Source organism: Lutra lutra, chromosome 14, assembly GCF_902655055.1.
Source record: "Lutra lutra chromosome 14, mLutLut1.2, whole genome shotgun sequence".
Taxonomy (NCBI): Eukaryota; Metazoa; Chordata; class Mammalia; order Carnivora; family Mustelidae; genus Lutra; species Lutra lutra.
Genome location: NC_062291.1, coordinates 43,097,369 through 43,109,425, shown reverse-complemented (window position 1 = coordinate 43,109,425; position 12,057 = coordinate 43,097,369). Strand labels below are relative to the sequence as shown.

The 12,057-nt window shown below is 39.8% G+C and overlaps 1 protein-coding gene across 9 annotated transcripts in view; it reads right to left on the bottom strand.

Moving 5' to 3' along the window:
* Positions 1 to 936: 936 nt before the first annotated feature.
* Positions 937 to 12,057, bottom strand: part of NRG3 (neuregulin 3) — a 1,069,178-nt gene continuing 1,058,057 nt past the window's right edge. For 3 of the 9 annotated variants that reach the window (XM_047703382.1, XM_047703385.1, XM_047703383.1), the window contains exons 8-10: positions 8,687 to 8,860; positions 3,428 to 3,499; positions 937 to 3,185 (exon numbers count right to left, since the gene is read on the bottom strand). In XM_047703382.1, coding sequence (XP_047559338.1) covers positions 2,678 to 3,185; positions 3,428 to 3,499; positions 8,687 to 8,860 — 754 coding nt within the window. In that variant the 3' untranslated portion in view covers positions 937 to 2,677. The remainder of the gene's footprint in view (positions 3,186 to 3,427; positions 3,500 to 8,686; positions 8,861 to 12,057) is intronic. The other 6 variants (XM_047703387.1, XM_047703388.1, XM_047703390.1 and 3 more) reach the window with 3 other exon arrangements.

The following is a 12,057-nucleotide window of genomic DNA, read 5'->3' as shown; positions in this document are numbered from 1 at the left end:
GGACAAGGTACCAATGGCTCTGGGGTTTGCCATGTTAGATCAACTTTGAAAGTCTTGACATTAGGAATGCTTGTTAGCTGGTGCCCAAACATGTGCCTTTTGAGCTTGGGCCCTTTTCAGAGAGCTTCATATTCCAAAATGAGAAAAATGGCCACCAAAATAACCGTTAATATTTTTTTTTTATGGAAGATTTTGTCTTGATTATCAATTAGGAAGTGCATACTGTATCTCTAAACTTTACATCAGACTGCCAGTGGGCGTGTCTGATATTAAGGCTCTTCGTGACGCACCAGAGTGTTTATAATCACATAATATATTGTTCTACCTTAAGAAAAAAACAAAGTGGGAATTGGATTAGGACTTGTTTGATTGATAATATTTAATCTTTTCAGTGTGAATTATGTATTAAAGTAATTGCTACAAGTCACTTAATTATCACCTCCTAATTAGATGAAATTCTGTATGAATCCTTTAGGTATGCCACAGGTAACCTTTTGATGAAAAACTCAAGAAACAAGGTCGACTTCAACAGATCTGTGAGGTCTTCCAGGTAATGTTGGGTAATACTGATAAATTTCAACATAGTAACATATTGGATATGCAACTCATGGGGGTCGTAGATCCTTGTCCCAAAGATACAATATTTTTAAATGGGAGCCTAGATGGTTTAGACATTAAAAGTTTGTGATAATCTTTTGAGTCTAACAGCATTACCTTTGTATTCAAAATAATATAAGTATAATAGAACAATTAATGAATACCAAAAACCTTTTGTTAAATAGAAAATGCATTTCTACCGAAGTGTTTTCAACATCTGAGACCTTAAGTTTCACTAAACAGTGCTGGTAAGAACACAGTGTTTGCCTTCCTCGGCGTGACATTATGTCTACTAAAGAATGTTCTCAAATAGCAACTTGTAATATATTTTTAACAGAAAAAACTTAACCTCAGTAAGAATTGTATATTAAATATTTGATTCAGAAATAGTTAAATTTTCTTCCATTGTAATGTGAATCTTCCACAAGGAAATTTTAACCAAAGTCTTCCCAGACTGCAGTAAAAGAAATCTTTTATATACTTTCAAATACTGTGCCTTTTTATTTAAAACAGTGTAAACATAACAACTCAACACCACCAATAATTGGAAAAAGACTAGTTATGTGAACACTAATTTCCTTGAATGCCCCATGAAAATAAGGGTAAATAAAACAGACAAATCTTCAGGAGAAGTTTCAGTTCACCTTAGCAGTGGTAAAAATATTGCTTTATTCCAAATGAACATACAACACAATTTACTGTTCTTTTGGGGGCTTCCTGTGAACTGAAAAGTTTGGGCTTTGTGATTTCAACAATTTATTCTTTCCATATTAACCACAGAAGCCAATGTCTTGGTCCACAAATTGTAGACTTGCTACAAAATAAATAGTAATGAGGATGACGAGAAAGCAAAGGGTAACTGTCGATTTGATAATTGGCTTGTGTAAATCATTTAAGTATGCATAATTCAAAATAAACACACATCCTCAACTCGCCTTGTGGTACTGATATCATTAATGAGCCAATAGTTGTTCCTCTCAAAAGTATTCACACCAGAAAATGATCTTGCCATTGTCAAGAGTTTTATAGGATCCCACCATGCAAGTGACCTTGATTTAAGAACTTACTAACTGAACTTGATACTTAATTAATAAATTTAAAGTGAACAGATCTGAGAGGGAAATTTTTTTTCTGAATAATAAATTCCCTGATGTTTCAGAACAAATTTTAGCAAGCTTAATATGCACACACATGCACACACATACACACAATGAACACATGTGCATACAGCATACCTGTGCTCGAGTGAGCAAACCCGTACCCACACAAGGTTGTGCACGCGTGCGCGCACACACACATACACACACACACAGGCACACACACACACACTGAGAAATGCTCCTTTGGAGCCCCTACACAATCTCAAAGAAAAACATTTCTAATCGCATGATTTTAGTAACACGACATTGTGATTTTTCTCATCTCTTTTTCTATAATAATTTCCTTCACACCTCCCTCTGAGATTCTGTGCCTTCAAATTTCAGAGGGAGCGGCACGTAAGAGTAGCTAAGATTGCCCCAGATTACGCCTTCTATCTCCCGCCCTCCCTCTTCCAGAGTCTTTGTGCCATTCTTCAAAAATGAAATAGAAAACACTACACTGGTTGACATGACATAACCTGTGAGGAGGCTGTCGAGTGAAGAGAAATTTAGGGGTTGGGACCTGCAAGCCAAATGCAAGAGCCACCTGCTCATTGGCACGTCCGCCCTCAGGATACAGCTTGTCTCTTTGAAACCGGGTAACTGCCAGTGCTTTTTTATGAGGACACTAGTGCGGTGGGGCTGAGGGTCTGAATCACCCACATCTACTAAGAGCCAAAAGAGGCCCCGGTGTTGGGACTAACTGAAATTGTATTCACAATTCTACCCAAAGCTTTAGTTGTAAGCTTTATCCCTCCTGAAACGTTTCTTTCCCTTTAAAAAAATATTTTGTTAAAAAACAGTATGATATGAGGGCGATAGACTATTTGGTTTCTTCTAAGTAGATGCTCTTAAATTAATGCATATAAATAATTTGTATTTAATTTCCTCTCTTTTCCTGTTGAGCAAAGCATAGAACACACCGATTCCTCCATCTCCAGTCACTTGGTCAACGCGGAGTCTCTTTGTATTTCATTTCTTAAGACAAACTGTGCCTCTCGTTCTGATTTGGCCGTGGGACTCAAGGGGAGAAAGGCTGTGTTTTCACTTGCACTGTCCTCGGTTTCTACACTGGCCAGTTCGTAGTCCTCTGACCGCCTGGCGTCGCTCAGAATTCGGATCTGCTCCTGGACAGTTTCTAGCAATATTTTCACTTCTTGTTGTTCTGCTATGAGACAATCGCTGACTGGAATACTCACATTGACAATGTCAGCAGAGTAGGAGTTTTTGTACCATTTGATGCTTTTGACTTCAGAAATCCCTGGCATTTGCATGCAGGTTTCCTCTAGACCCACTGAAGGGATGATGGGCACGGAACTGGCCCGCGTGGATGAATATCCCATCAGGTCCTTTTGATCCAAGCTATTAAAATAGGAATTTGTCTCTCTTGAAGGCAGTTGCATATTTATGGATGCATTTTGTTGGGTTTTTAAACCACTGGAGGAATACCTGAAAGAGAAACCCGGTGTTACATATCCTGCTTTCCGCCGTGCTTCCTTAGAGCAATATTCAGTCAACAAAGCACTTCCACATGCACCATCTCACTGAATTCTCACAGCAACCCCATGAGACGGATAATATGCTCCCAGTTAAACAGAGAAGTAAACTGAAGCTCATAGAGGTGAAGTGACTTGCCCAAGGTCACACAGAAAATAAGTGACAGACTGAGACTCAAACCCAGATCTTCTTACTTGAAGTCCAGGGATCTTTCAACACACCACAGCTGTATAGGCAGGTGGGGTATAGTCTTCCTGACCTCTATCCTAGAATACAAAGTAAATGGGGATTGAGCAGGTAAGTGTGGCCTTTCCATAGTGACAAACAGGAAACCCATAACGGCATTACTCCACTCCATCCATGTGACCACCCTCTCAGCCCGGGTTTAGTCTGTAGACTCGCGGCCACACTAGCTGGGGGCGATCAGGAAGCCCGGCATGGAAGCATCATTGTACTATCGTCCTGCGTGTTTCTGCTTCACATTGAGTTTAGGGGAAACAGGTCCAATTATCATTGGCTCTCAACTCTGTAGAAACTGCCTCAGACAACTGAGCCTACAAATGGGAATGGAGGCATACACTTGCTTTCTGGGGATGAATGTGAAGTGAGGTCCATTGGGCCTCTACCAATATAGCAACTTTCCTCACATGGTTTCTGGAGCCAAGTAAGGTAATTCACTGGTGCACGGCAGTAGCCTGTCAAGAATGCCAACATGCCATTCCAAGTCATTTGAATATGCCAGGAACTAGCTAGCCCTCTTATTGCCTGTTCAGAGATGGTGAATTTTTCAATGCCAGAGAGTGGGGCAGGTATGTTGTGGATTCACAGAAATGTGGCTTGGGGTCCTGAACAGTAATCTCTATTCTCTGTTATTTGTCTTTAATTTAAATGTGAAATGAAACGTTAAAATTTAAGCATAATCTAAATATAGCCACCCTCCACATAATAGGTCTTATTCCCCTTGTCTTGCATTACGATGTAAATAACAATCATGTTTATAAATGGAAAGAATAATTACAGGGAAGTGTCTTGCATACTAAATAGAAGCCTTTATTGCGAGGATGCAATCAGAGCAATTTAGGGGTCTGTCTTTCCTCCATACAGGGAGAAAAGACGAGGATCCAATGTAGGTGTCTGTGGCTCCATCCTCTCTTACTGTGCCTAGTACAGAATTGGCAATCAATAAATCCTGATCAAGGGGATGCATGAATACAGGAACGGATCTTCAAGGTAAGTGCTCCCTTTATATCCCAGTTAATGTCTATTTCAAACATAATAACAGCTGACATTTGCAAAATGTTTTTTAAAAGCATGCTCATGTCTAATTACCTCATTTAATTTTTTAAAAACCTGTGGCTTATTTATTATTATTACCATGCAGTGGGTAAATAAGCTAGATTAAGGGGCACTCAAGTGACTTCCCTCAAATTATACCTTTGGTAAGCAGCAGAGGAACAAGTTAATCCCAAATTGTCTGACTGTAATTCTTCTTATTAAAGCCAGAAATAAGTGGGCATCCCAAGGTGCAATAGAATACCTTTTTAGGGATGTATAATCTTTTTTACAATTATATCCTAATTGTATGGTCATGTAAAGGGAAATTCCCTGGGAGATCATATGCCTTTCACTTAAGTGTTATATGGTTGAAAATCTGACCCTATAGTTTCTGATCACTGACTTAATTTCAATAAGAAAAAAGGGGGCAGATGTCATCCTGCTAGCATCACTAATATGCATGTAGAGGATGTCTGCTTATCACATTCACCAATGGCACAGAGCCAAGAAATATAATCGGGATAAAACTGTATTCCACATAGATATCTTCCAGGTGTATCAGTGGGTAGAATCTAACAGGTTGAAATGTGATGGTGACAGGTGCAAATTCTTAAAGCAGCATTTAAACATTCCTTGTAAAACTGTTGGGTAAAGGCATAAATATCTCAGAGGACTTAGTAAATTGTAGCCTCCTGACTACATTGGCATGACAATGTAGTAATCAAAGGTAATTCAAACCAAACTTGGGGCAGTCTTCATAATGATGGACTTGGGTGAGAAAGAGGAATGCCACTTAGCTTATGAGTCACCTTGCAAGTCAGGTATGGGACACGTGGCTGGCGGTAACTGAAATCTAGAATGTTACCATCACATGGAGAGGACTTCAAACAATTAGAACTCTCCAAAAATGTGATTTTTGTTTTATATCAGACATGATTTTAAGTCCCAATGCCATTACAAGTTCTGTAGTCTTGGACAAATGGCAGCCCCACTTACATTTTTTCATTAATTAAAACATGTGGGAATACTGATCTAGGGGGATTCCTCTGGCGACTGACTGGAGTCATACCTCTCCATTATTCAACCAGAGTCCCCTCTTCCTTCTCAGAGATGCTACGAGGGTCCCAGCCAGCACTGGTATTTGAGTAGAAGCTATATACTATTCTCCAGAAGTTCAAGCGAGAGCTAAATTTCTAATGTGGCTCTAGATTAGAAGACACTTCAGAGTTCTGTGTTCCTTAAAAGCCACTAACTCTTTCACAAGCTTGATCCATACGCTGTCATTCCTTGACTACAAAATACCAGTTTGAACTGCCCTTCCCCTGATCCCTCACCAAAGAAACTTGCAAGTGCGTCTCATTTGTCACTAGGGGAGTCAAAGCATCCTTCTAAAGAGGAGAAATTCCAAGTTAGTCACTTGGTTCGGTTCCCAGGGATTCAGGGGTCCAGCCAAGGAGTTTGTGTCTCTGCATGGGCCTCCAAGCCTCTGTTCCTGGTGTTTGTGGCACTGAAATCAACTGACTAGATTGAAGAGAGCCATTTTCCCCTCTGAAGCCATACACAGCTATTTCCCTTACATATCATCATCCATGAATGTGATTTTCTTCATATTTCTTTCCTAGTTTAGTAGTTCATTTAGTCAGAAAGGCCAGTATTCAATCTCAGTCCTTTTACATGGCATATGCCACCTCAAGTTAGCCATTTCAACTCTGCCATTCTTAGTTCGTTCATTTTTTAAATTCCTAAAGGATCACTTACGTCTGTACAGTTGCTAGGTAAGTGAGATAGGTATTCAGTATGGTTTGGATCCGTTCTGCTTTGAAGGTGGCCATCTAGTTCTGTGATTCCATTTCTTTCTGGCTAGCATATGAATACATAAGTTTGATTTGCCTGACAAAACTTAGTTTGGAGCTCTGTGAGCCATTGCCATGGTTGTCCCAGGTCCCTCAGTCAGGGGGAAAAGCTCCTGAAGAATCTCCTCTCCATCTCATTCCTTCATCAAGAGCTCTCTAAGATATGTGCCGGGTTAAAGCTGGACTAACGTAAGTGCTAAGGAGAGAAGCCACATACACCAGGAGCCTAACTAGCAGACCGTACCCACACCCCAGATAAACAAGCAGCAGATGGCTGATAGCTCTTATAAATTCATTCACTCCCCCTCCAGGCTAGGGCCAGATTTGAAGAGGGCCTTTAGCTGTGAAATTCTATTACCAATCCCATTTCCAGTCCAGAGAGATGGTCAGTCCCCCAGGAGTGGAAAATAGCTGTTTTCAAGAACTGAGAATGAGATTGCTCCTTGAGATTCATTGTGCTGAGCACACAGTGACTTAGAGTCACCATTTATCAACATCGGGTGCATATCACACACAGGAAAATACACGTGGCCAGCCAGCTGGAGAGAATATTCCAAACCCAATGATGATTGAACCAAAACAAAACTACCACTATGCAGACAATAAGTGTAAGTCTCCCAGGAGGTAAAAGACAAAACAGTGCCTGAACATTCATGGAAATCTCTGAGCCTCTGAAGATTTGTTTATGTAGGGTTCAAGCCTACATGCCTGGCAAGGGCTCCGAGCATCCTTATACCTGGGACATACGGGATGATAGCCATATCAGCGCCCGGTGAAAAGAAAGCACAGGCTGGTTCTCTAACCATCCACAAAATCTCTGAACTTGATTTCCCCTCACTCGTTCTCACCCATATATGTGTTCCCAAGTAACAGACAATATTAGTGATTTAAGAATCACTATCTGTGCTTAGTGACTTAAGAAGAAAAGTCATGATGAAACAAGATTAATTATAATTAGGGGCTAAGTGGAAGCCCCTTTTCTAGATCTAAGGCAAAGAGAAATGCAAACTGCTTCTTGACTTGTATTATACGTTTGGACAACTTGGCTCTTATGTTGAATTTGCAAACTGTCACCCCAGGTCTATACCGAAGGTATTTTACAGTTCATTTGGAATTGCTTCAAAATTACAAATGTCTTTCTAAGAAATCTGTTGCTGGGTTTTGTCAGGGCATGGCTGTATCATGTCTTGCCAGAAACAAAAGGAAAAGGTAAGGCTCTGTGATGTATGTCTCCTACCTGCTTTGGCCCTCAGTTTGATACAGACAGTCTGGAGAGATTATCCAGGCCAAAGCAGAATAAAAGCCTGGCCTGCCTTATCCAAAGTGATAAAAACCAGATTCAACAAGAACCTGGTTTGACTGAGGGAACCGATTCCTGAAATTTCTGGAATAAACCCTGATTGCATTGCTTTTGAAATTACTAGCTAACAGTTCCTGTGACAATAAGTACCAGACTACTCTGCTTACTATGCATCAGGTACAAGCCCTTTAATACATGTAATTTTTAAAAATCTGCCCCAAAACCCTGAGGAAGCTGGTATTATTTTGCCCAATCTGTACATAAGAAAACTTAAGTTCAGAAGATAAAATTTTTTTCAAAGATGCGATTTAAACTCCAGTCAGTTTAAGGAAGGACTACCATGTTTGGGAGATTTATGCCAATTAGGTGAACAGGGGCTAAAATTCATCCTATTCTACTCACCATGCCATGAGCCCTGTGAGGGTCTGCATCCACTCGGAAGAAAGGGCACCTTTTGCAGCCGTGGTGTGCAAAGCCCATCTTTCCACACCTATACCATAAATGAACCTAGAAATCTGAGTTCAGCAAATTGTACTTTGACAATATGCTGTCTACATTGATGGAGACAGTTTCAAGAACACTCTGGACAGAAGTAGACACTATATACAAATACATTACAGGCTACTGTTGAGGGTAGTGCCCACAATATTGATTAGAGAATTGAGTCATTGTTTTTCAAACTTAAGAATGAAGGAACACGTTAGTCCTCCTAAGAAATCTCTCTTTTTCTTTTAAATCAAAGATGCATCCCCAGTTGTTTTAGCAACTATATAATATACTGCCTAGATAACTATACACTGAGCTTGCTCCCTAGTTTTATTTTTCTGTCTTACATTTCCCTAATATCTATTTTCATTGTACCTATTCTTTTTAGTTTATCTTTTGTGGAACAAAGATCGAAGTAAGCATAAATAGACTATTAATGACAAAAATCAATGAAGAAAACCCTAAGGAACATTATAACTCAATTTAAAGTTTGAGCATTCATGACACCCTCCCTAAATTCCATTGCTTTTAAGACCTACCCTTGACAAGGTATCGTATCCTGGTCTGGGATCCTTGATTCCTCGAGTTGCTGATATGCTGGTCCCACAATGCCACCCAGCCTACTTCTAGGTGAGGGGGGTGTTCTTCTGAAGGCATTCCTATGGAGCATACCACTCCTTTGCCCTGGGCTGCAGCAAGAGGAGAGATTCCTGCTGGGATGAAAGAAAACCAACAGATTGATCCTAGCAAGAACCTTATATATGGCCGCTCAAATATTTCAAATGCTGCTCTTCACTCCAGACACTCACAGTTCTAGATTAGGCACTCACAGTTCTAGATTAGGCTCTCCAACCATGACTGCTAGGAGGAGACCAGAAGTTGTTGAATCCATTCACCCTTGCAGGAACTGAGACAAAGAGAAGTTCTCACATTTCTGGCTTTCTAGTTTGCAGCACAGTGGACCAAAACAATCTCAGCTTTCCAGCCAAAGATAAGAGGTGGGCTTAAGGAGTTCTCAAGCTCCTGATTCTCAGCTACCCTCATTATCCAGGATATAGTGGCTATCTAATAAAAATAAAAATGGCTTTGTTACTAGATACTGACAAAAACTAAACACAGGAACTCTGAAGGGATTCATGGGGAAAAGTTCACTGTGTTAGTGGTAGAATAAATAAGCCTCATTTGAATTGGCATTCTCTCCCTAACATATGTGCTAAATTCCCAGTTCACTACCCCAAATGTTCATCAATCTTGAGAAACAAAATTGTTTTTCTTTTGAATTTGCTTTTAATAAACATCTGATTATGTGTTTTCCTTGACTCATACATCCAAATACCCAAATAACCTTATGTATTTAGATGCCATCATAGGCAAAAGGCATACGTGGGATGTATCCTAGGTGAGATTGAGATTCCTACATAGATCATGCTAACCAAAAGAGCTGGGCTCTTTATAAAAAATCAGTTGCTGATTTGACTTTTTACCCATTCCATGTCCATTTCCATCTCCACCTCATTGAATGTACCCTGCAGACATGAGGACTGGTAAGAACTCTGTTCCTACGTAGACATTCCATGCGATGCCAGTTTATGTGGTCAAACTTGTTCTATGGTGTTCAGATAACAAGTGAAGTGAGAATCTTTTGCTATATTTTCATTTTACCCTAAAAATACCAATAAAGCCATATAGAGAAGGATGGAAACCATTTTCAAAATTTCAGCAAACTTACCAAGTTCTAAAAGGACCAGTCTCCCAAAGTAATTTAACCCATGTCACTATGTTATTTGGACTCCTGGAATTTTCCCTCCTGGCAACACTATGGTTATTTCTACTTAGTAGTTACAATAAAAAACAAAACCTCAAATATTATTTAAGATCAGAGTTTGAGAGCCTGACATTTGAGTAGACACTTTCCTGGTTTTGGCAAAGTGAATGATCAGATTTTACCTTCTTCAAACAGTAGGTCATACCTTGCAGCACAGTATACCTTCATTCTTTATCATAATATTTCTTGTATGTTGACAATATGGGGCCTCTAGGTAGGTCACCAAGGCCACAAGTTTAAAGAGTTCTAATAGTTGGGTTTTTTTTCCCATCCCTCTAGCTTCTACCTATATTATCCAGGAGCTATTATGGAGTCTGTGGGGTACTCAGGCTTTGGTGCTAGAAGTAGCTGCATCTGGGGGTGCATCTCAGGTGTTACATTACTTGCAGCATGATACTGGGGTAAGGATTTCTACCAGATCCCTGAACAAAAGAGATGATTCTCTAATTTGGGTCACTGGGGAGATTTTACTATTTACAAAGGTGTCTTCATTGTTTGAGAGGGGAAAAAAGCTAACATGGGGTACTACTGTATGTCTGGGCAAGTAACAAGAGGAAACTGTTACTATCCTTGCAACTGAAGGGACAAGGGGTGGGGGAGATTATCAGAATGAAGAGAGAAGGGGAGTTGTAAGGAAAGGACCACCTGGCAGGCACTGTGGCCCCAAGAAGTGGGACGAGGGATATAGCTGAGGCAAGCAGGGAGGAGGGCACAGAAAGTCCAGGACTTCGGTCTCCCCCCATCCTTCTATCTCCTGCCTGTGCTTTGAGTTGACAGCAGACAAGAGAGCCTGCTGCTCTTTCAGTGTACATGGCAAGGCAGAGAAAAGTAAAAACTTAGTATGGGGAGGAGAGGTGCCAAAGGAAGGTATTCGGATCATGCTTCAGTATCTTCATAGTACTACACTAGGGCTAAAAGAGAGAGAGTATGCATGGAGCCTGGCCAGGAATAGGGGTTCAGTGCAATGAGTTCCCCTGACTCCTCCTCCACACCTGACAACTTGAAGGCTCATGGTAATCACTGAAAACCCTGGTCTTATTTCATTCTAAAAACCTCCCATATGTGCTGTCTCTAAGAGAGTTATATTGCTAAAATGTAATAAGTATGACATAACATAATAGATTTTTTTCTTTAAAAAGCAAGAGGATTGTTTTCCCTTTGAACTAAACATGAGAAATAATGGCTTTGAATTAATAGCTTTGTTGTAATGAGTTACCCAAGTAAGTCATGTTTGCAGTGCAAAAAAAGGAAATTAATTATTCATAGCTAGCCAAACTGTCAAAACAACAGAGTCTTCCAGTGTGAACTAGTGACCCATCTGCAAAAACAGTTCTACACCTACTGATCAATCAGCTATTCAAGCCTTCTAACCCCATGGCATTCGGGAAGTTATGGAGCAGTTTGCAGAATATATAAATCAGTAACCAGGTTATCAATCATGAAAACACTTAAGTCTACTGCATGTTTTACAAAACAAAAGCCATGATATATTAAACTATAATCTCCAAAGTTCTAAAAGCACTTTATAAATCAACTCTTGCCTATCTATCAGGACACAATGTATGCCAACAAATACTGCAGTGTCATTGAACCAAACAAAAGGGAAGATCTCTGAAAAATGTTCTTATTTAATTTGTGAGTGGTTCCCAGGAACATAGGAGAAGCCAAGTTTAAGAGGGGGGTATCTCAATGGACAAAGAATAGGGTAAGGTATTTGCAGCTCAAATACATTAGAAACTGTAATTCTTTTCTATTTTAACTTTAAAACATTGATGGTATAATATAGTCCTAGAGTAATATTATATATAATTATTTTACTTGACTGGATGGGACACCACTTCAACATGTATTATAATCAGCAGGAGAAAATGCTGTTTTGGAGAAAATATCCATCTTATAAAAGGCTGGTAATTTTGGACTTATTTCCCTAATTAAAGAACTTCCATTAGATCCAGTGAACTCAAATGCTCTTTTAACAAGGAAATATCTATAAATGCCTCAAATGATATAACCCAAAACTGGCAGTTAATAACTAAAGCAGTAATCCAACAGCCAAGTGTATTTCAATTCCAACTTGAAAATATT